Source organism: Prionailurus bengalensis, chromosome A2 (assembly GCF_016509475.1).
Source record: "Prionailurus bengalensis isolate Pbe53 chromosome A2, Fcat_Pben_1.1_paternal_pri, whole genome shotgun sequence".
In the NCBI taxonomy this organism is placed as follows: domain Eukaryota; kingdom Metazoa; phylum Chordata; class Mammalia; order Carnivora; family Felidae; genus Prionailurus; species Prionailurus bengalensis.
Window position 1 is genome coordinate 73274785 of NC_057348.1, and position 25212 is coordinate 73299996.

Sequence of the window (25212 nt, forward strand, 5' to 3'; positions counted from 1 at the left end):
ATGAGGGATCTAAAGGAGAAAGTTGAAAGGAATCTTCAGAATGAAAGTAAAGAAAATACTAACACAATAGCTGAAATATCCTCATGGTTCAGTTGGGGGTGAATTAAGGACATATATTGAGAAAGTAAATAAAGAAGCCATACAAATATTAACACAAGGAAAAACAAAAAGGTGTGCAAGAGCAGCAATGTCATCCAAATCTGAAGAATAATTGTATAATCATAACGATGCAAATACTTGAATTCCGATCTAGCAAAATGTATGATTTGATAAGATAGAAAGTGTATGTGTAGTTGTTGGCATGGTGGTGAAAGAGAGCTAGTCTTTCTCACTACAGATAATTCCTAAAAACAGAAGAAAGAAGTAGCATTATAATTACATTACTTAGAGATTTGAAGGTAAAAGCTAAAAGAAACAGCTAAAAGAATTGACATTTGTTGTCTCTGGGAAAAAGGGGCAGAGAGGCATCAGAGGTTACTATTTTTCGTAACTAACCATATAGATGTGAAGTATATATAAAATATTGATTTTAAAAATTAAAAAATAGGGACACCTGGGTGGCTCAGTCAGTTGGGCGTCCGACTTCGGCTCAGGTCATGATCTTGCGGTCCGTGAGTTCGAGCCCCGCGTCGGGCTCTGGGCTGATGGCTCGGAGCCTGGAGCCTGTTTCGGATTCTGTGTCTCCCTCTCTCTCTGACCCTCCCCCGTTCATGCTCTGTCTCTCTCTGTCTCAAAAATAAATAAATGTTAAAAAAAATTTTAAAAAAAACAAAAAATTAAAAAATAAACTATGTTATGTTAAATTCATGAGCGACAGTTGAGGAATCATTTTGCTGTACTGCCCCCTGCAATGTTTTGATAAATATTGCACTCTGAGGCTTTCCATTTAATTATTTACACACACTGCAGCAGCTTCAAAGGGAAATTATAGTCTATTGTCATCATTCGCAGATTCTGTATTTGAGGATTCAACTACTCACTAACTCCAAAATCAACATTTTCAGTGCTTTTGCAGTCATTCCAGGCCATGCACAGAATGCAGAAAAATTTCAGTCACTTGATGTACATGTTCCCAGCAACACTCTTCTTGTTTTGCCTTGTTAGGCCTTCTTGTTTCAGGTCTCATACTGTAAACAAGTGTCCTTAGTGTGGTGTACTTAGTGTCACATTTTCACGTTTCTGTGCTGTTTTGTTGGTGATTTCACCATTTAAAATAGCCCCCCAGGCGCCTGGGTGGCTCAGTCTGTTGAGCGTCCGACTTCAGCTCAGGTCACGATCTCACGGTCCGTGAGTTCGAGCCCCGCGTCGGGCTCTGGGCTGATGGCTCAGAGCCTGGAGCCTGTTTCCGATTCTGTGTCTCCTTCTCTCTCTACCCCTCCCCCATTCATGCTCTGTCTCTCTCTGTCTCAAAAATAAATAAAAATGTTAAAAAAAATTTTTTTAAATAGCCCCCAAGTCTAAGTCACCTGGATGGCTCAAGTCGGCTGAGCATCTGACTTCGGCTCAAGTCATGATCTCATGGTTTGTGGGTTTGAGCCCCGTGTTGGGCTCTGTGCTGATAGCTCAGAGCCTGGAGCCTGCTTCTGATTCTGTGTCTCCCTCTCTTTCTGCCCCTCCCCAGCTCACACTCTCTCTCTCTCTCTCAAAAATAAAGAAAAAAAAATTTTTTTAAATAAATAAATAAAATGGCCCCAAGAGTAGTGCTGAAGTGCTGTCTGGTGTTCTTAAGTGCAAAAAGACCATGATGAGCCCTATAGAGAAAATATGTGTTAGATAAGCTTTGTTCAGGCATGACTATAACTATATAAGTTATAATGCTATGGCCATGGATTCAATGTTAATGAATCAACAATATATATTAAATAAGGAGACTTTAAACAGAAACACCCATAATACAACTTTATGTGTATTAACTGGTAGACAAAAATGTGTGACCAAAGACTTGCAGGAATTTAATCCTATATTTCTCCCAGGAGCAATGGTTCAGTATTCACTAATTTGGTGTTCACAGTTTATAGAACAAAACTACTTCTAATAACGAGAATTAACTGTATAGAAGAGGCAAGAGAAACATCAGCACTCCCTCAACCAGAAAGCCCTGACCGGCCTTGGGAAGCTTTCAAACAAACCTGAGTGCCATCATCAAAACACAGTTTGGAAGGGTGGGCCACAGGGGAAGAAAAGGTAAAGAAGATTTGATAAATTGATTCTAAAATTCATCTTGATGAGTATATGATCAAGAATAGCCTAGAAAAAAATTTTTGTGGGGAGAAGAATATTTAGCCTACAAGGTAAAAATAAAAGTGTAATTTTTAAAATAAGATATTAGCATATGAACAAAGAAACAGCCATACATAGAAATGAAAAATTATTACATAACAAAGAAGAAATCTCAAATCAGTGGGAAAATGATAAATTATTTAAGAAACAGTGTTAGGAAAATTGATTATCCATATATAAAAGAAGAAGTGTGATCTACACTTAAGTTCTAAGATCTAAATACAAATAAAATTTAAAGTAAATGAAACCATTAAAGCAAGAACGTTTGAGAAACTTTGAGAAAAGTTCTTCTCTATCTAAAAAAAAAATTGAAATTAAAACATCACCAAAGTTGACAGTTCTGACTACATAAAATTTTAAACTCAGTACAATGAAAGATACCATGATTAAACTTAAAAGATAAATAACATACTGGAAGAATGGAAATATTTGCAATAAAAATAAAAGACAAAGGTTTTTATGACATATAAAATACTGTTAGAAATCAGCAAGAAAGAAAGAATGGAAAAATTGGAAATATACACAGTCAATTCACAGATAAATAAAAATTTCTAGTATGCGTAACAAAAGACATTCATAGCAATTTCATCTACAATGAAAAGATGAAAGTTATAATAATATTTTTCTCACCAGATTGGCAAATATTTATAATACCCAATATTCGCAAGGGGATGGTGAAATGGGCACTTTCATACACATAAATCACTAACAACTTTGTAGGGCATGAAAATTTTAAATGTTAGGGGCACCTGGTTGGCTCAGTCGGTTAAGCATCCAACTTCAGCTTAGATCATGATCTCGTGGTCTGCAAGTTCGAGTCCTACATCAAGCTCTGTGCTGTCATGACATTTCAGAGCCTGCAGAACCTGTTTCAGATTCTGTGTCTTCCTCTCTCTCTCTGTCCCTCCCCTACTCACACTCTGTCTCTTTCTCTCTCTCTCTCTCTCTCTCTCTCTCTCTCTCTCTCTCAAAAAATAAATAAAAACATTAAAAAAATTTTTTTAAATGTTAATATCCTCATACTAGGTTTTCCTGTTGTTGGCATCTAATTCACAAAACAATTCCACAAGTATGCCTAGACATGGGTAAAAAAAAAATGTTCATTGCAGAACCTTTTTGTTTTGATTTTCAGCTGTACTTCAAATGTTTTTCCATCAACATTTTTAAAAATAATTTACATATAATAAATTATACAATTAATTAAGTTTTGACAGGTATATATACTTGTGCAGTCACCTCCACAATCAAGAAATAGAACTCTCCATCCCCTGAAAGTTTCTTCCTGTGAAAGAAGATTCTTCCTTTGCAAACTACCTCTCCCTCCACTCTCAGCCTTAGGCAACCAATGATCTGCTTTCTGTTACTAAAATGTAGTTTGCATTTTCTAGAATTTTATGTAAATGAAATCACTTAATAGAGACTCTTGTATGTCTGGCTTCTTTCATAAAGCATTATAATTTTGAGATTCATTCATGTTGTTGCATTTTTATAAGTGAGTAGTATTCTACTATATGGATATACCACATTTGTTATGCATTCAGCTGTTGATGGACATTGAGTTGGTTCCAGTTTTAGGCTACAATGAATCAAACTGCTGTGAACATTCATGTACAAGTCTTTGTATGAACATGTTTTAATTTTTCTTGGGTAAATACCTAGTGAAATGGCTGGGTAATATGCTAAGTGTATCTTTAACTTTCTAAGAAACAGCCAAACAGATCTTCCAAGTGGTTGTAAAACAGTGCATGTGAGTTCTAGATGCTTCACATCCTTGCAACATTGGAAATTGCTGTTATTTTCAAAGTTACTCATTCTAATGGGTAGATATTTCTTGTTGTGGTTTTAATTTGCATTTCCCTGATGAATAATGATATTGCACATCTTTTCGTGTAATAATTGGCCATTCATACATCTTCTTATGAACTGCCCCACTATGTTTAATAGTGAAGCAAAATAGGGGCACCTGGATGGCTCACTTGGCTGAGCAACTGAATCTTGATTTCAGCTCAGGTCATGATCTCAGGGTCAAGCTCCCCAGTTGCTGGGTGAGGAGCCTGCTTAACATTCTCTCTCTCTCTCTCTCTCTCTCTCTCTCTCTCTCTCTCTCGCGGTGCCTCTCCCCTGCTCACATACTCTTACTAAAATTTTAAAGAAATGAAAATACTGAAGCAAAATATTCAAAACTATGCAAAAATCCACCAACAGGTGAAATGTTAAATAAGCACTGGCACATTCATACAACAGATTCTCATATAGATATTTTTAAAAATGAAACAAGGGTGCCTGAGTGGCTCAGTTGGTCAAGCATCCAACTTTGGCTCACATCATGATCTCACAGTCCGTAGGTTCGAGTCCTGACTGGACTCTGTGTCGACAGCTCAGAGCATGGAGCCTGCTTCAGATTGTGTGTCTCCCTCTCTCTCTACCCCTTCCCGACTCACACACTGTCTGTCTGTCTCTCTCTCTCTCTCTCTCTCAAAAATAAATAAACATTAAAGAAAATTTAAAGGGAGCCTGAGTGGCTCAGTTGGTTGGGCGTGTGACTCTTAATTTCAGATCAGGTCATGATTTCACATTTCATGAGTTCAAGCCCCACACCAGACTCTGCACACACAGCACAGAGCCTGTTTGGGATTCTCTCACTCTCCCTCTCTTTCTGCCCCTTCCCCACTCGTGATCTAAATAGATAAATAAATAAACAAACAAACAAACAAACAAATTTTTTTAATTTTTAAAAAAAAGGAAAAAATGAAACAGACTTACATATCCTAACATGAAAAGTGGACCAATATATATATTTCTTTTTTTTTTTAAGTTAATTTATCTTGAGAGAGAGAACGTGCACATGAGCAGGATGTGGGGGAGGGGCAAAGACAAGAGAGGGAGAGAGAGAATCCCAAGCAAGTTTTGCACTGTCAGCACAGAGCCTGACGCAGGGCTTGACCTCACCAACCGTAAGATCATGACCTGAGTCAAATCAAGAATTGGATGCTTAACCGATTGAGCCACTCAGTCACTGAGCCAGGTGCCACAACCAAGATATATTTCTAGTTAAAAAATAAAATCAAGTTATAGAATAAAATGCATAATATTATCCTATTTTATAAATATACATAATAGCATTAATAATATATGTTGGTAGTTGTAGAAGCATTCATGAAATTTTATCAGGGATTAAATCTTGGGAAAAGAAGTTATGGAGAACTTTTACCAGCTAAGTTCTATTTTTCTGTAATTTTGCTTAATTTTGATTATGTTTCTAATCAGCAAAAAAAAAAAGAAAAAGAAAAAACATACAGAATAAACAAAAACATTGGAAAAACATTTTCAAGAATAAAAACATAGAAAAAGACCTCAAATATGAGAGGATAGTTTGACATCATTAGGAATGAACGGACAAGTAATTCTCTTTGTTATATATGTCTCCAAAAATACTGGTCTTCTGTTCTCAAATCTCTTTTTAGGGCCCCTGTTTTATTTCAAATGATGCATAAGATACGTTTAGGAATCTTTTCATCCCATAAATCTCGTTTCATTACAAATCTATTAAGAGAAGTCTATATTTCACTACAGTGCCATCTCACAGCCATAAAAATTAGTAAATTTTGTTTAATGAAGCAAAAACTTTTATTTATTTTTAATTTTTATTTATTTGAGAGAGAGAGAGAGAGAGAGAGAGTGTGTGTGTGTGTGGGGGGGGGGAAGGCAGAGAGGGAGACAGAGAATCCCAAGCAAGGCTTTGCACTGTCAGCGCAGAGCCCAACTGGGGATCAAACCCCTGAAACGTGAGATCATGACCTGACCCAAAATCAAGAGTCAGACACTTAACAAACTGAGCCACCCAGGCACTTCAATGAACCAAAAACTTTTTTTTTAAATATAATTTATTGTCAAGTTAGCTAACATACAGTATATCAATGGCTTCGGGGGTAGATTCCCGTGATTCATCGCTTACATACAACACCCTGTGCTCATCCCAACAAGTGCCCTCCTCAATGCCCATCATCCATTTTCCTCTCTCCCCCACCCCACCCTCATCAACCCTCAGTTTGTCCTCTGTATTTAAGAGTCTCTTATGGCTTGCCTCCCTCTCTGTTTGAAACAATTTTTTCCCTTTCCCTTCCCCCATGGTCTTCTGTTAAGTTTCTCAAATTCCACATATGAGTGAAAACATATGCTATCTCTCCTTCTCTGACCGACTTACTTCATTCAGCATAATACCTTCCAGTTCCATCCATTGTTGCAAATGGCAAGATTTCATTCTTTCTCATTGCCAAGTAGTATTCCATTGTATATATAAACCACAAAAACTTTTAAACTGAATTCATTTCATATCAGGCAACAGAATTTTGTATTGTCTGAGAAGACACCCAGAAAGAACTTCTGGAACACACTGAAGTCAAAATTAATAAATGAGCTTTCAATAGTAAAGAGCATGAACTTTGGAGACTGACTGGATTCAATTCCCTGCTCCAGTACTTGCTACCTTATGACCTTCAAGGTAACTTCACGTCTCTGAGCTTCAGTTTCCTCATGGGAAACACCTAAATCATAGAGTTTGCAATATTACATGAAATGTTGTGTGTAAAGTGCTCAGCAAACTTCTTGGCATATAGTAAAGGCTTACTAAAAGTTTACTTTTGTCATTATTATCACTATCATATATGTATTACACAGTCACACCACCTACTAAAGTAAATAACTTATTCTAGATTGGAAAATAAGAAAAGAAAAACACTTATTTTAAGGTACAGAAAAAAATATGACTCTCAACACTCTATACTTAAGAAGGATATCTACATCCACATTTTGGCAGTTTGTGAAAGACAAGAATAAGTTGAATGGAAGTAAAGGGTGATTATACGAGGAAAAACAGTTGGAAAGGGCAACAGTTGTTAATTTTCTGTGATATATCAAGCAGTTTGTATACCGCTCTATTTATTTAGCCTCTAGGATGGAAAGCTATTATAAGAATACAGCCGAGCAATCATGCAAAGAAGTATAATTGTAATGAAGGAGCCATCAATTCCCTGCTTGCTAGAGCTGTTTCTAAGACTCCCCTGGTATGTGGCCCTAAGGTTTCCAGGACACAAATAAACTTGAGCAGCATGAGAGTAGACATAATTGACAGATACCCAACTAAGTGGCTCATCTGTGTGACAGCAATCATGGCATCCCTCCCCACCGTACTAGCCAACATTAAAAAAAAAAAAAAAAGGCCAAGTCATAAAACAAACTGATCAAATAGAATATGTAATATACATTAAAAGGATTTTTTTAATTTGATATTTTACAGAGAACTTAACTACCAGAACTTAGGAGTGAGAAAGCAGAAGATGGACATTTTTTTCAAAGCATGTTCTTTTAATCTGCTGAAGCTTTATTTAAAATAGCATGATGTTTTCTTTCTGGCATGTGTTAGAAGTCTTGAAAAAATCTGTTACTAATGATATAGTTTGACAGGTAATTTTAGGAGTTTAGAGTACTTCAAAAATTAGTGTCCACTGGAAGACATTCCAGGGAAAGTAGAATTTCTGAGTTGTAAAAAGGTAGTGTGGGAGTGATACTCAAGTTATGAGCCAACCATACCACTTAGAGACAACCAGAAAATAGATGGGTAATAACTTAGAATAATTGGGGCACCTGGGTGGCTCAGTCAGTTAAAGCATCTGATTTCAGCTCAGGTCATGATCTCACAGTTCATGAGTTTGGGCCCCGCATCAGGCTCTGTGCTGACAGCTCAGAGCCTGGAACCTGCTTTGGATTCTGTGTCTCCCTCTCTTTCCGCCCCTCCCTCTCTCCCTCCCTCTCTCTCTTTCAAAAAATAAATAAACCTTAAAAAATTAAAAAAAATAACTTAGAATAATTTATAATCTACCTCCTATTGACACCAGTTTCTTACCAACTGCCTTTCACCTATAAGAATGCAGCTATTATTACTGTGGGATTTGCAATCAAACAGGTTTTATAACTGTCGGATGCCACTATTTTAATGAAAACTTGAGAAGTTTATAGGAAGAACGATGGCCTCTGATCAGAAAGAGGGCTTCTGAATCATGAGTAAAGCGTGCCACAACCAAAATACACGTCAGTGCTAATCCCAAATCCCTCTGCTCCTCCACACTTCCAGCTTTCTCTTACAGTGAGATTGGGCTCAAATGCCTGGGGTCTGGCCAATGAAATGGATAGATGGAAGTAACTTAAGCCAATTCAGTACAGACCCTTAAAAACATCCCATGAAGGAGCACCTGGGTGGCTTAGTCGGCTAAGCGACCAACTCTTGATTTCAGCTCAGGTCATGATCTCACGGTTTGTGAGATAGAGTCCAGCATCAGGCTCTGCGCTGACAGCGTGGAACCTGCTTGGGATCTTTGGTCTCCCTCTGTCTCTGCCCTTCCCCGGTTCATGCATGTGCACACACACACTCTCGCTCTCTCTCAAAATAAATAAATAATTTTTTTTAATCCCATGAAATCTTCCAGGTTTCTCTTCTACTGCAGCAACCCTGGAGGCTGCAAGTTTCACATAGTGAAGACAGACATGCAAGAAAGATGTTTTTATTGTATTAAAGCCAATGAGATGGTGGGCTAATTTGTACTGCAGCACAACCAAGCCTATCCTGACCACTTGAGATGCCAAGCATTGAAGGAAGAAAAATGGTAGCCTCTAAACAATTTCACGGCAAGAAAGCTAACAAGTGATAAGTCCATTTCAGGGGTAGATTGTTTTACTGTCCCTTTAGCAGCAGTCTTCAAACTGAGATGTGTGAAAACTTTCCTAAGAGATACATGAATCATTTTTAAAAAATCAATTTCCATGTTTTCAACTTCCATACATACATTTTTTTTTAATTTTTTAAATGTTTATTCATTTTTGAGAGACAGAGACAGAGAGAAAGAGACACAGAGAGAGAGAGAGAGGAGCAAAGAGGACAGGGAGACCCAGAATCCAAAGCAGTCTCCAGGATCCAAGCTGTCAGCACAGAGCCAGACACGTGGCTCGAACCCCAGAACCGCAAGATCATGACCTGAGCTGAAGTCACACACTTAACCAACTAAGCCACCCAGGTGCCCCTCAACTTCCATATGTATTCTTGCCTAAAGTTGATTAGCCAGTGAATAAGCCTTCTTTCATGATAACCGTTCTCCCCCCTAGGCTAAAGAAAAGCATATTCCTCACACATCCCAGATCTTAACTCTCACTTTAGTTCATATTATAAAATGTATTTAACTGATAAAAACTTTTGGTTATAAAGTCTTTAACTCTAGATTGATTTATAAATTCTATAAATTGGTAGTTTTTCAGCCTTCCACATACAAATCTTTAGTAGTGGTCTAACTCCTAAATAACTTGTAAACAATATCTTGCATATAAGTTGATACTTAAAGGAAAACAAAGACCATGCTTCCAAATACAGAGGCAGGCCTTATGGTGGCCTAGCTGTGTTCATGATACAAACTCTTTAGTACTGTTAATACCAATTATCAAATTGTCCATGAGAAAGGTAGTACTAATATATGCTGGCACCAGCAGTGTATGAAAATAGTGTTCTCTGCCATCTTCCATAACACTGAATATGATCTCTTGGCTTTGTAGGATTTTTATTTACTTGTTGCAAATTTGAAAATTAAAAATTTGCATGTCATTGTCATTTTAATTTGCATCTATTTAATGACTTCTGAAAGTTTTTCGTAACTGCTCTTGTTTCACATCTTCCCTTATAAATTATTCTTATAAATTCTCTTATAAATTATTTTGTTTGCCCCATATTGCTTAGGCAGAATTTTCTTATTATTAATTTTTATGGACTCTTTATGCAGTAAGAATATTAACCTTTTAGGGGCGCCTGGGTGGCGCAGTCGGTTAAGCATCCGACTTCAGCCAGGTCACGATCTCGTGGTCCGTGAGTTCGAGCTCCGCGTCAGGCTCTGGGCTGATGGCTCGGAGCCTGGAGCCTGTTTCCGATTCTGTGTCTCCCTCTCTCTCTGCCCCTCCCCCGTTCATGCTCTGTCTCTCTCTGTCCCAAATAAATAAATAAACGTTGAAAAAAAAAAAATTTTAAAAAAAAAAAAAAAAAAGAAAAAAAAAGAATATTAACCTTTTATCATTAGTATTTAATAAAAGTAACTTTTCCCTATCTTCAGTTTGCTTTTTGAGTAATTTTGGAATTTTACTTTCAAAAAAATCATTTTACTTTCCACCTTTGGTATTTATTGTTTCAGAATTCCTCAAGACTACCCATACTTCCAATGATTTGCTAAAAGGATTCACAGGATTCGGCATATAGCTGTTTCTGTGACATTACAGCAAAATGATACATAACAAAATCAGCAAGGGAAAAAGACAGGCACAGTCTGGAAAAATCCATGTACGGGCCTCTTATGTTCTCTCCCTTCTGTGAGGGGCCACACAATGCATGCTTCTTTCTCCAGAAACAAAAAAATACAGTAACATGTCCAATGCTTCTGCTCAGGGAAGTGTATTACAAACTCAGAATCTAAGGTTTTTACTGAGCACTATCCACAGAGACATGCTCTGTTTACCATGTACCAAAATTCCAGACTCAGAGGAAAAGCAGGTTCACCATAAATGACATGGATTGTACAAGCCATCTAGGCACCTTTATTAATTAGGAAGCAGTTCAAGTGCCAAGTTCCTAGATGCCATCCAAGGGCTAATTGAAGACAGTTCTTCTAAAGGCCTTCTAAAGGCCTGAGGCCTGCTATGTTAATGATTTTCTGCACAGGTACCATGTTATCCCAATGCCAGATTACATAAATGTTCGTGTACAGGTGGGCTTCCCATTTAAAAAGCTTTTATTTTCCTATTTAAAGGTTTAAGCTACCTAAGGCTTATTTTTTCTATTTAAATATTAATAGTTGCTTCTTAGATAAGAAATTAATCTTGCTTTCTATTTTTCTAAACACTTCAGGTTTTCTACAAATTTTATTGTTTTTATAACTGGAAAATATACAAGAATATGACTTCCAGTGAAATAAAAATTTTATTTTTTAATTTTAAAATAAAAATTTGTGGGGCACCTATGTGGCTCAGTTGGTAAAGCATCTAACTCTTGATTTCAACTTCAGGTCATGATTACAGTGAGTGAGATCAAGTACCGCATCGAGCTCTGTGCTGAGTGTGGAGCTCAGCTTAGGATTCTCTCTTTCCCTCTCTCCCTTTCAAAATAAATAAATAAACATTAAAAAAATTAATAATAAAATAAATATCTGTCTCAAAAACAATATTTATACTCTTACATATCCCTTCATATTAAAGTACTCTGTCAGCAACTTTATTCTCAAAGAAAATTTTTATATAAGTGTGAGTTAATGCTTTAACATCTGTGTTAACACCTGAGTAAAGAATATTAGTCTACAAAGAAGTAAATGTGTGGGGCACCTGTGTGGCTGTGTGGCTGTGTGGCTCAGTCACACGAAGACCTCCAACTTCGGCTCAGGTCATGATCTCACCGTTTGCAAGTTCAAGCCCCTCATCGGGCTCTGTACTGACAGCTCAGAGCCCACAGCTCAGAGCCTGGAGCCTGCTTCAGAGTCTGTGCCTCACTCTCTCTCGGCCCCTCCCCTGCTCGCACTCTGTCTCTGTCTCTCTCAAAAATAAATAAACATAAAAAAAATTTTTTTTAAAGAAGTAAATATGTATAAAACAATTCACCTGTGCTTGACTACCACAGACAATGCATACATGCTTAGAGTTAAAAAGAAGATGATTAACAGTAACCTTTGGCTCTCAGATGTGGAGGCCCTTTTTACACAAACAGGTTTGAGCAATGATGGAATGCAGAAAGGGTCACAGTGACCACCTGGCTGAACACAGGCCCATCAGTGACCCACCCGGAAATACCTATAATTCCTAACTGACCAGTGGGCTACTTATAACCAGACAGTTACCAAAAAAGGTAAAATTTCATACCTCACCTCCACTCCTTACAAGCAGCCCCCTCCCACTGTCTCATCGCAGACAGCCTCTCCTCTGCTGTCCTGCCCTCAGCTCCCATTCCATGTGTTCAGGAAACTTCTATCTCCTTTGTTCTGCTTCAGGTGAATTCTACCACCTCAGGGGCCACTGGCTTCCACCCAATCATCACCCCACATTTGGGGGCCCCTATCTGATCAAGAGACCCCCCTATTTAGGAGGCACCACATTAGTTGCCCCCTCCACCCACATTTGGGGGAATCCTGCACGAGGAGCCCTGCCGGTCTGGGACGCTCCTCAAATTCTCTTGGGAATCTCTCAGGACTTTCCCCGGGGGGAACCAGCTCTACTGCTCTTTGGGGAACTGATGACCTCCATCAGGGGTTACTCCTCATACAGGATTCAAAGCCCCAGGGAGAACCAGCCTGACGCCCTTGCCAGAAAGGGTGAGGGATTTCCCCTTTTGCCCTTCAGAGGGGAATCCCTCCCTCCCGCTCCTTTCTCTTTTCGACCCTTCAACAGTCTAACCCCTAGTACTCCTCAGATAACTGAAGGCCTCTGGCCAGGCGGCTCTCCAGTGTGGTCTGAAGGTCTGAGGGGGAAAGCTAGGATTGTCCGAGCCTGGGAGAGTGAAAGACCTCTTTTCTCTGCTCTCTCATTCTGTCTCCTGAGGTCTGTTCCCAAAGTCTGACACAACTGGCAGGTTGCCCAGTCTGAATCCCCACACACTATGGACTGCATTGGGACCCTTTCCTGACACTGGCTGACTCTGAGCCGCTTCTTTTGCAATCTTTTTTTTTTTTTTAATTTTTTTTAACGTTTATTTATTCTTGAGACAGAAAGAGACACAGCATGAACGGGGGAGGGGCAGAGAGAGAGGGAAACACAGAATCGGAAACAGGCTCCAGTCTCCGAGCTGTCAGCCCACAGCCCGACGCAGGGCTCGAACTCACGGACTGCGAGATCATGACCTGAGCTAAGTCGGATGCTTAACCGACTGAGCCACCCAGGCGCCCCAAACCGCTGCTTCTTTTGGCCTCCACCCTTTTCCTCTGTTCCTGCAGATCCAGCTGCCATCTTGATCTGTGGGCAAACATGTTCCCACACATCTGCATGGGTCTGACCCAGTCTGGCCAAACCGGTGTCTGGCTCTCCCTGTCGCCAGGGGACACCCCACGAGGAAGTGCCATGCCATTTGCTGCAACCTCTTGGTAATACACACCAACACGGTGGGATACCCCAAGAGGTGGTCACCCTGTATTTGCCATGACTCCTCTCCATGGTGGGACACCACCTGAAGAGTCCATCCCCTCTTATTAGGTCTGGTCCTTTTTCAGGTCAGCCCGACGCCCTGACTAAAATCCAGACCATGAGTCTGAACTCCATTCTCTTTGGCAGGACACCCCTTTGGGAATCAGTAGCTGGTCTTTCCGACGATGGGACCTCTTCTCTTCCTTCTGACTCACTCTTGGGCTGTGTTCTTAAAAGCAGGAACAAATTGGATCCACAAGGCCTGATGTTTCTGGGCCTTAGTACAAACCCCCTGATTAAGAGGTATGGCCCTTCCACAGAACACTTTTGTATAATACTTTTTTCAGCTTGACCTCCTTTGCTAGAACTCTTCCAAATGGTTAGAAGTCCCATATCTTCCGACATCTTGGTCAGTTTCATGGCTCTAAATCAGCACCTTGACATAAGAGCCATTTGCAGAATGTGTTTGGCCAATAGCCAGTCGCTGCCTGACATATTGGATGCTGACTGCCTCACTGTGCTTCCTCCTGATATGGGGGCTTCTCCCTCATTCATTTCCCAAGTTAATGGCTACGATAATTTGGAGCCAACTGTCTCTGGTTAATCTATCTTTGAAGGGGACTTTAAGAAATATTCCCAAGCAGCTGCAGAAACTCCCTTTGTTTTGGGAAAGTTTCCTGTCTTCTCCCACCCCATGCGAACTGCCTAAATTTTCACCTGATGACAGGAAAACATGGCATCTGCAAATCTGTCCAAATTGAGAAGCCAAGCATTAGGACTGGGGAGTCCTTTTTCTCTGCCTTCTAGTGGCACCTCACATCTTCTGCCTCCACCTCCTCCTGTTTCTGCACCACTTTGGGTTCAGCCTACCTAACTGGTTCCTATAGCATCCTCAGTGCCTCCAGCACCATTGGCTCCTCCTTCTATCCTTGCAGAGCCTGGATCCTGCTTCAGATTCTGCCGCCCTCTCTCTGCCCCTCCCCTGTTCATGCTCTGTCTCTCTCATTCTCTTTAAAATAAATAAACATTGGGGCGCCTGGGTGGCACAGTCGGTTAAGCGTCCGACTTCAGCCAGGTCACGATCTCGCGGTCCGTGAGTTCGAGCCCCGCGTCAGGCTCTGGGCTGATGGCTCGGAGCCTGGAGCCTGTTTCCGATTCTGTGTCTCCGTCTCTCTCTGCCCCTCCCCCGTTCATGCTCTGTCTCTCTCTGTCCCAAAAATAAATAAAAAACGTTGAAAAAAAATTTTTTAATAAAAAAAAAATAATAAAATAAAATAAAAATTAAAAAAAAATACTTTCTGGGGCGCCTGGGTGGCTTGGTCAATTAAGCATCCGACTTCGGCTCAGGTCATGATCTCACGGTCCGTGAGCTCGAGCCCCGCGTCGGGCTCTGTGCTGACAGCTCAGAGCCTGGAGCCTGTTTCAGATTCTGTGTCTCCCTCTCTCTCTGCCCCTCCCCTGTTCATGCTCTGTCTCTCTCTGTCTCAAAAATAAACGTTAAAAAAAAAAATACTTTCTAAGGTTTTAACAAACTTCTCCAGGTTTAAAACTATAAACTGAAATTTCTGACTAATTCGGCTTGTTTGCTTGGTATGTTATATTCTGGTAGAAAGTCATCACTCAAAATTCCTATTATTAAAGTATTTTGTGTCACAGAAAAAAACGAATTTTCTGTGTAGAAGCCAAGAGCACCCTTTTGGACTTAGACCACCCACTTCAGAGTTCCTCACTGGTGCCCCAGGTAAAAACTGACATGGGGACAAACTGATTGACTTTTAAGTGCACCCAGGTGAAACATAATTTAGTATTTAAACTAATTGAAACTTTTATTCTACTAAGATTTACTGAAGGCCAAATAAGCTCATGTTATTCCTGTTTCAATTTGTTAGCAAAAACATGACTTAAAATAATGGTAAATTTTGTTTGTCTCAAAATTTTCATAGGTTAAGATAGCTTTAAAAGACTTTGGTAACCTGAAATTGTAAAGTTCTGCTTAGATGATAAATGGGATTGAATTCATTGGACTTCTAGGTCTTTTCCAAATAAGATAAAATACTAACACATTGATTACTAAACATGAGTTTTATCTGGTTTTGACTTCTTATTTCAGAAAAACTAAGAATATTTGGGTACGTTGGAAAAGATGCTTTGTGCTTAATTGATTCATAAATTTGCGATCCAAAGAATCTTGGTGCAACAGTTCACAGCTCACAATTGGTTACTACTTAGTTTTCACTGGAGACTAAGGTTGCTAAGAGTTTACAATTCTGCTTTTCTCTCTGTTAAAAACACAAAGTTTCCTTGGATTGTTCATCGGCTCTTGATAAGAAAATGTAAACATTTGTTTTTTTGCCCTGAAAAACCAGTTTCTATGTTTTGTCTTTATCAGGTCTTTAATGATCCATAATCCTATTTAGGCACGTGCTTTAAAACTTTCTAAGGTTTTAGAGGTGCCTGGGTGGTTCAGTCAGTTAAGCATCCAACTTAGGCTCAGGTCATGATCTCACAGGTTGTGAGCTCAAGCCCCGCACTGGGCTCTGTGCTGACAGCTCAGCTGGAGCCTACTTAGGATTCTGCGTCTCCCTCTCTCTTTCTGCCCCTGCCCTGCTCACGCTCTGTCTCTGTCTCTCTCAAAAATAAATAAACATTAAAAAAATAAATAAAAACTTTCTAAAGTTTTAACAAACTTCCCCAGGATTTAAAATTGTAAACTGAAGTCTGTGATTAATTCAGCTTGTTTACTTGATATGTTATATTCTGGGATAAGGACATCACTCAATATTCTGATTATTAAACTGTTTTGTGTCACAGACATAACCAAGTTTTCATGCCAATTGCATCATAATGAACTCTCACCAGATTGTTAACAATGTCTTTGTGATTTATAGTTATTGTTCTGATGCTCTTGCAAAATGAATTTTGTCTTCAAGGAGATTTATAAAAAGGGCTTTTGACAAATACAGGTATTTGACATCTTTAAGATCATAAAACTGAAATGGGTAAGAACCTCCAGAACTAACTAAAAAGCTGCATTCTAACTGAACAAGAATTAGTAACATGGAACTAAGTGAATTGGGGAAAATTATTACAGTTTTTGTAACTCTTGTTTGAAACATTGCTGGTTCTGTAACGTTTGCTCTTCCAGATTAAGGAAACTTTCTCTTAAGATATCTATGACTTACAGAAATGTGGTATTCATTTGTAAACAAATTGAAGTATTTAATTTTTCTCTATCTGAACCCTTTGAAGTTCAAAAAGTCTGAGTATCTTTCTTCCGTGGTAATCATAGTTATTTGCATTAAGTTCAATAAGAATCTGTTCTCCTTTTAACAGGAAACCATTGGAAACACTAGTTCTTTTACCAAGGTTTAGACTGGAATGCCATATCTGAGAAAGACATGCATAGACTCAGATGACCAGACAGCTTTAAGGAACTGAGGTTGACTGTATGAAACACGGAGTCATAAAGTCCCTTGGAAATGTTGGCCTGATACCCTGCTTACAGAGTTCCCAGCAGCCTTACCAGGTGAGTAAAGAATGTCACTTCCTGGCAGGTGCAGGAACCTCAGGATACTTTGGGGACCTCAAAGAGGAAATCGCCCAAATCTATACGTATTGGAGGTATGTCTGATGACAAGTATTTGGCTTGGCTTCTGGCCTAGAGAGGCTACTAACAGTTCAATTGAGATTCCTCATGAAAAGGTCCAGCGAAGCAGATTTTAAAAGATCTATAAGGCCAATTGCTATTCTTCCTGGGCTTGCATAAATAATTAGGCCAAGGGGCACCTGGGTGGTTCAGTCAGTTAAGCATCTGACTCTTGGTTTCAGCTCAGGTCATGATATGAGGTATGTATATCCAATATGTCAAGGCATTGTAAGACAGCCAGTTGGTTAGGCCTGTACATACAGGGGTTGAACCACAGGAAAGATCCCCAAAAGTATAAATCTGGGAGTATATATATTATAGCTGCCCAATTGCCACCTTTCCCTGAGAAATGCAGAAAAAAGTTAATCTTCCTAATGTAAGCAAATTTTCCTTAGGAAGAAAAGGGAAGGTCTCTGAGTTCTTACCCTTTGGAATGTAAATAAATGTCTCAGGGAGAGAAGATTAACTTTACAGAGGGAAAGATTAATTTTACAGCTTTACAATCTCAATCCTGAATGTCTCCAAGGCTCAGAGTTTTATACCTCTTTGAAATAGAAACATAAACTTCCTGGGAATTCTCTAACAATCTAATCTCTTAACAATCATTTAACTTCCAAACCTTGCCCTTTAATCCAGGTTCTGGTTTTCTTGACTTAGAAAGCCGTGTTCACGCAGAAAAATGAATATATACACTTCTTTGTAATACACAGTAAAACAAGCCAAAATATTCAATATTTTCAGCCCTTGTTAATATCTGACACCTCCTAAAATACTGGCTTTCGCACTCTTTCTAGAGAGCCCTGGGAATTCCTCAGAGGTGCCTCAGATGCCTCTTTTCAGGGGAGCATTTAGAGGTGCATAGTGACCAGGGCTCTGAAACCCCAATTCCTGCTTCAAGCACAGCCCATATGCTCTCATATTTGGGGTTTCCAATTATGTTTTTTAAAGATAAGACTCTACAAAAAACAAAACAAAACAAAAACTTGAAATCCACTGGAAGAGGGGCGCCTGGGTGGCGCAGTCGGTTAAGCGTCCGACTTCAGCCAGGTCACGATCTCGCGGTCTGTGGGTTCGAGCCCCGCGTCAGGCTCTGGGCTGATGGCTCAGAGCCTGGAGCCTGTTTCCGATTCTGTGTCTCCCTCTCTCTCTGCCCCTCCCCCATTCGTGCTCTGTCTCTCTCTGTCCCAAAAATAAATAAATGTTGAAAAAAAAAAAAAAAAACCTTAAAAAAAAAAAAGAAAAAAAAAAAAAAGAAATCCACTGGAAGAAAAAAAAAACACTGAAAAATCTTAAGCAACCTAAATAAAAATCCTGTCTTACAGAAACAGACATGGTTCCATTGACATTTTCACTTAAATTTCCTTGGCTTGGTACTCTTACTTGCATTAATGTGAAACTTATAAAATACACAACACCACAAAATTAACCAATTATTTCTGGGGCTCCTCATATTGTTCACAGGTACTCAGAAAGTTCTTGATGTTCTGTCTGTTGATGTCCTATGTACACAATGCCACTTGAAAAAAGACATTAAGTGTCTTCCATGAAAGCACCAACCTATCCAGTACCCAATTTTCTAATGCTGATATTCCCTAAACAGGGCTGCAATTCTTTTTTTTTTTTTTTTTTTTTTGGGGGGGGGTGCGGGGAGGGAAGGAACCAAACCTCTGTTGCTCACAAAATAAGAAGTGCCCTTTTCTCTCCACAGGACTCAGACTTCAGGGGGGCAACTACCATATCTCATATCTATCATCCCAGTTCTTCACTTTTCTACTTCTCCTTCCCCTCATCTCTCTCCCCCTGAACTCACCACCATACATTCAATACAAACAGATGCCTCAGACGGACCAGTTCAGGCACCCACATTGCAATTCCCATGCTAACACCTGAGAAAATTGTAGCTACACTTATAAAAAATCAGTATTAAGGTTATACCTACTAATCTCTAAATCCAAAACAATATGCTACACAGCATTTTCAAAATTTTACATGTTTATTTATCTATTGCAGTTTCCAAAGCACAGACTAATAGTCAATTCATATATCTTTACGTAGGAAAAAAAATCTCCTGGGATTCAAGAAGCCTGAGTTCTAGTCGCACCTCTGTTTGTTATGTGAACTTAAGCAAGTCAACTTGACTTCTCTTGGGCTATTTCTCATCTCTAAAAAGGTAAATGGCCTATGCGCAGAAGTGATCCAAATGGAATATAGAGTTTTCATATAATTAAGAACTCTCCCACAATCCTCATATGTATCTGCAAACCTGGTGAAGGGTACATTGTCATGTGTAATCTACCTGTCAAACATTCTGCACTGTATTTCTTTCCTTTACTCATTTATTTTTTTTTAACATTTATTTATTTATTTATTTATTTTGAAAGAAAAAAGAGAGAGCGGGCTTGCATGTATGCATGAGGGAGATGGGCAGAAAGGAGAGAGAATCCCACGCAGGCTCAGTGCTATTAGCACAGAGCCTGACACAGGGCAGGCTCCCACGAACTGTGAGATCATGACCTGAGCCAAAACCAAGGGTCAGATGCTTAACTGAATGAGCCACCCAGGCACTCCTCCCACCCCATTTCTAATGCAAATGTATACGTGTAGAAGATAGCAAGACACCGCTATAGGGAAGATCATTCTAAAAGTGTAAGCCAAGTAAAAAGACAACATACGGTATTTTAACCAATTCTGCAAATCATTTGCCAGTTATAAAAAAATTAATAAAGGTAATTTTGGCCTCCAACACCCTCATTTTTCTGTTCCCTCTCCCCAGAAAAGTAGATTGGTTAATTACATGACAGGTATCACTGATGATGTCGTGACCGACCCAATCGTTTATTCAATAAGTACCTGACTGCTCAATTACCAGGCATTAAGCTAAGCACCACAGACAAGGCACAAAAGCTAAATTTTTGGCCAAGATAGAAATACACAATAAAGTAGATAATCTGGGTCCTCACACCTTCATTGCGTCACAAGGCCTTGATGGCATTATCCTGCCCTGATCGATTCTACAACTTGGGTCTAAAGGACAAATTTGGTGAACAGAACTTGCTCAGAATAAATAACAAAAAAACAAAAACAAAAACAACCATTTGTGTCTCCACTTCTCAAGAGGGATGGAAGCTGAGAAGACAGCACGCTCTTCAGCTGACCATGTCACCGAGCAGTGACACCGAGCAGTGACAGAGAGGCAGTGAGGAGTGACAGCTGCAAGGTGTACAGCCTGGAAAGCAGAGGTCCCCGCTACCCGTTAGGCTGTGATTTAATGAGTCCTAAAGTTCCTTAAGATTCTGTTTCCTGAGAGCTGATTTCAAGAGTCATGGTGGACTATCATTCCCAAATTCTGAGGGAGTAAAGAAAGTTCTTTAAAACGGTAGTCAATTTAAACTACATTTTCTAAATAAAATTCTGGGACAGGTGTCTGGTACAAAAGCGTGTTTTATTATACAGTAGGTGTCGTTCCTGAATTAGCACATTCGTCTTTATAACCAACAGTTCGTGAAACAGTCAAGATTTTAAAAGCTTCGGTCAAAGTTTGCTCTCTGAAAATCAGCATCTGCCTCGGAGCCGCCTCCCTAACCCGCTTCCATTTAGCAAGAACAAGGAAGGGGCTGAAGTCCGTTATGAGTTACCACAGGCTCTCCCCCCAAGTTATGCAGAGATGTATTCTGAAATCCTTTCTGAAATGCGGCTGGGTGTACCTTTTTAAAGTTACTTAGACTCGGGGGACACAGGGAAGGGGAAAGGGGCAGAGGCGAGGCGTCCGCCCAGTACGATCGCGCAGGGGCGAACTCTCGGGCCCTCGACCGGGAAGCCGGGCAGGTGACCCCGGGGCGGCTGGGGGCGCGGGGCCAGGCCGGCCGCGGGGCCAACAAGCGAGGGCCCCGGGAGGCGGGAGAGGCCAAAGGGCGGGCTGCGGGGACAGGAGACACTTCAGGAAAGCGCGGGCGCTCTCTCCATGGCGCCGCCCGAAGGGGAGACAGGGGCTGGGTTCCCCTTCGCCGCCCGGACCGCGTCTCGGAGAGTACCTGACTGCGGGCGGCCGGTCCACAGCCCCCTCCCGCCGCCCGGGCCGAAGAGAAGGCGGGTTCTCCGCAGAGCCGCAACCCTCGCCAGCGTCGCCAGCATCGCGCGCCTCTCGGTTAGCCTAGGACCCTGCGTGAGGAAAGAGCACAGCGCGCGCGCCGTTCGCCGCCACTGGGGGCGCCCGCGAGCACACCAGGCCCCGCCCCCAACTGGGCAGCCCCCCACTGGGCGGAGCTCCGTCGAAGTGCTCTGGATCCTTTGTCACTGCGTTCGGGAGTTGTCTAGTTAGTCGGTCCCGACCGCACACCGCAAAAGACGACAAAGCTCTTTGCTGGAGCCGAGGGTTCGGCCTTTCTTTTGTTTTTTTTATTTATCCTTCCTTTACTTCAATCCGCTCAATCTCCACCCAATTCAGTAATCCACGTACTGGCCTGTGCCTAGCGGAACCCTTGTGACGCCGGAACCAATATGCTGTACTGCGCTGAAAGGCAGAGGACTGTTTTGCCGAAGGACCACCGAGTCTCTGAGAAGGGTTGGTCGGGACAGTTCCGGCGGGAGAACGCGGCAGTGAGGGCTTCGTCTTCATCTTCTGATATGCACCGACAGAATTTTCGACCCCCGACTCCTCCCTACCCCGGCGCGGGTGTAGGAGGTTGGGGTAGCGGGAGCAGCTTCCGGGGTACCCCGGGCGGAGGCGGACCGCGGCCGCCCTCCCCTCGGGACGGGTACGGGAGTCCGCACCACACGCCGCCGTACGGGCCCCGGTCTAGGCCCTACGGGAGCAGCCACTCTCCGCGACACGGCGGCAGCTTCCCGGGGGGCCGATTCGGGTCTCCGTCCCCTGGCGGCTACCCTGGCTCCTACTCCAAGTCCCCCGCGGGGTCCCAGCAGCAATTCGGCTACTCCCCAGGGCAGCAGCAGACCCACCCCCAGGTAATAATAGCCAGCGTTTGCCGAGCTCTTACTGTATGGCAGGCATGGTGCTAATAATCCCTTTACATGGATTATTTTGTTTAATCCTCTATGAGGTGAGATACTATTGTTGGCCCTGTTTTGCAGATGAGTAAACTGAGGCTGAGAGAAGTTAAGTAACTTTCTTTAGATTATCTTAAGTAATAGAGCTGTACTTTGTGTTTCTAGAGCCCTCCTGCTTTGAACTAGTACACTGCCATTCATACACAGATTTCCCTAATTCCCTCCCCTTTGCCAGGGACCTTACCAGTTCGTGTGTGTAAATTATTCTCCGGGGGGGGGGGGGGGGGGACGAATGACTCACCAGCATAGAGTTCCTCTGAGTTACTGGGTTTTAGCCTGGTGCCATTTTCTTACTACCGGTACCTTTTTTAGGCGAGGGCGGCGGGAGGGGGTTAGGAGCTTCAAACGACACTGTCTCCTGCTCCAAGCTTTCTTAAAGGAAAATCGGTGATATTGGAAGTTTACCATTCTCAGTAAGTGAATTCAGGAAGGCCCAGGGGGTATTTCTGATGTGTCTAGGGTTTCTGTCGTTTAAAACTTACATGGTTTTCTAATTTTCCTTATACTAAACCAACCTCACCCCCTTAGAGTCTGGTGCTTTATAAAGAGATAAAATTTCGTAGGATGTAAAGGTTCTAGAAATTTTGAAGGTGTAGGGTTAAAAAAAAAAAGTTTTAATTTCAGAAAAAGATGAAAATTTTGAGGAAAAATTGAAATATAATTAATTTCTTATTTCATCACCAACTGATAGTTCTACAGAGTTACTACACTAGAAATCTAGAAGTATTTGAAGGTGACAGTTGGCATGGACTTACTAATACACAAGTATATGAAACTGGCTTAAATACTTTTAGGAACAAAAACACTAGATTAAAGGAAGAACCGACTTTGCAGTTGAACATGTTTGGGTTCAAAACACAATTTTTAACTAGCAATGTGATCCCCACTAGCTTTAAAAAAAAAGTGCCAATTATCTCTACTAAACATTTTTTTAACTGATGATTTTTTTTCTAAAGGGTTCTCCAAGGACATCTACACCATTTGGATCAGGGCGTGGTAGAGAAAAAAGAATGTCTAATGAGTTGGAAAGTTATTTCAAGCCTTCAATGCTTGAAGACCCTTGGGCTGGCCTAGAACCAGTATCTGTAGTGGATATTAACCAACAGTACAGCAATACTCAAACATTCACAGGCAAAAAAGGAAGATACTTTTGTTAACATTTCTGAAATTCACCGGGAAGCTTCTTGTGACAGGAACATCTTGGACAAAACTTTTACTTGTGTAATTAAGTTGAACCCTAAGATGGTGACTTTGAATAATTAGTTGGGTCTTCTTGGTATTTTTCATCATATCAAGTATTGTTGATAATAGAGAAAACATCCAGTAGAATAATTTGCAATATTTAGCTCTTTGGAAGTGCCTACCACATTTTAGAAGATTTACAGTTTCCAGATATTTAACGTTCATGGTTATATAATGGACATTTGTCTTTTCAATGGTTTTTCCAATGTTTTAAAATAAAACATTTTGTCTTTCTAGATATATTGTGGTTTTGTCATATGCTAAAGAAGTGGAATTATCAAAATAATGCCTGTAATCACTTGCTTAGAATTCATAGATAAATATTTTGCATACTACTTTTGAAAATGAAATAAACCATCCTTTGAGCTGTAGATAGTTCTATATTTGTTCATAGGGAAAAAGGGTGAAGGAAGAGAACAGAAAAGAATTCTATTCATATTTATTACAACCATTGTTTGTGCATAGTTATGTAATGCTTTTGTAAAAATGCATTGAAACTTTATTGAAAGTCACAGAAACCCACTTACACTTAAGTAAAAGAGGGTATTTATTCTTTTTATACTCATTTAACTAGATAGGGCAATGATAGACCTGTTTCTTGTGTAGCTAGATTAAAGTGTTCTGTATCTGAATTTCTCAACATCTCTCAATATTACGGGGTCATCTTCTCTTGAGCCAAGGAAGATGGATCCCAGCAGTCTGAAATCACTTCCATTGTGAAGAGAACATTTCCTAATACCGTCCATCCCAAGAAAGACAAATTTGTCATGCCTGATTCGTGTTTCTATAGTCTTGAACCAATAATTATGCCCAAGGCAGTGAGGCCTTGAACTATTGACCTCCCCTATAACGAGACAGGGTCCCATAATCTTCAGCCCTGCTAGGCCTGCCTGGATTAGAATAGTGGTTTTCCAAAGGAAGGGATGCTACGTGTATATACCTGTATTTCTCCCGCAAATATTTAAATAAAGCTAAGTTTTCTAACATTCAGGCTTTCTAGTTGTTTTGAGATCACAACACGATGAAGGTACAGCTAGTTAAAATTCTTTTTAAACATCCCCAAAAAAGAAACATCTAAAAATGAAAAGGTCACACACCTATTTGAGCCATACTCTGTTCTGTTAGGTCTTTCGCAGAGGCAAAGAAGAAAATGAGAAGGGAAGGAGTTTAGCTTCACAACAGCCAGGACTGTTTATACCAACTACTAGCTGATTCAGTTATTTAACTTCTCTATGCCTCAATTTTTTCATATGTAAAATGAAAATAGTACCCATGTCATAGAGGTATTGTGTTTGAGGATTCAATGGGTTTATATGTGTGCAACTCTTAGGCCAGAGCCTGGCACATAGTAAGCACTCAATAAATGGTAGCTATTACTTTCTCATTCACCCCTATAGAGCCTCAGCTCCTAGAATGATGTCTGGGAAATAGTAGGTGCTTAATAAATATTTGGTGAATGAATGTAGACCTTCTGATTATAACTACTATATTGCTCTGCCTTGTCTCCTCTATATAAAAGGGATAGTAAATTAGTAATTTTCCCCAATATTTTAAAGGAAATGTCTTTATTCTTTAACACATTGTCTTTCCAGATTATTTGAGGTCATGATGTGTGATGGAAATTAGAGCAAGTAGAATACTTACAAATCTTTTAATGAACTTTATAGGTAAGATATACTATCTTCAGGAAATGACATTTGGAAATAATTATTAAACCACCTCTTAGAGATCACTGGGTTATTGGCAAAGATGAAAAAGGAAGTCAGGAAGAAATTTTGTGCCAATGTATTCAT

General features: G+C 40.4%; 2 protein-coding genes across 2 annotated transcripts in view; one reads left to right on the forward strand and one right to left on the reverse strand.

Moving 5' to 3' along the window:
- Positions 1 to 21350, reverse strand: part of SUGCT (succinyl-CoA:glutarate-CoA transferase) — a 774528-nt gene extending 753178 nt beyond the window's left edge. Inside the window, exon 1 of the mRNA XM_043588522.1 lies at positions 21145 to 21350. Coding sequence (XP_043444457.1) covers positions 21145 to 21244 — 100 coding nt within the window. The 5' untranslated portion in view covers positions 21245 to 21350. The remainder of the gene's footprint in view (positions 1 to 21144) is intronic.
- Positions 21351 to 21362: 12 nt separating this feature from the next.
- On the forward strand, positions 21363 to 24405 carry LOC122487708 (M-phase specific PLK1 interacting protein). Its single transcript, XM_043588523.1, has 2 exons — positions 21363 to 22075; positions 23134 to 24405. Exons 1-2 carry the CDS (start codon positions 21611 to 21613, stop codon positions 23332 to 23334), a joined length of 666 nt encoding a protein of 221 aa, XP_043444458.1. The 5' UTR covers positions 21363 to 21610; the 3' UTR covers positions 23335 to 24405.
- Positions 24406 to 25212: the final 807 nt, after the last annotated feature.

What these genes read in the sequence shown, in the direction of transcription:
- LOC122487708 (XM_043588523.1), top strand. Translation starts at nt 21,611, where the DNA reads ATGCTGTACTGCGCTGAAAGGCAGAGGACTGTTTTGCCGAAGGACCAC. An exon ending in AGCAGCAGACCCACCCCCAG is followed by an intron (nt 22,076 to 23,133) that starts GTAATAATAGCC and finishes TTTTTTCTAAAG; the next exon opens with GGTTCTCCAAGGACATCTAC.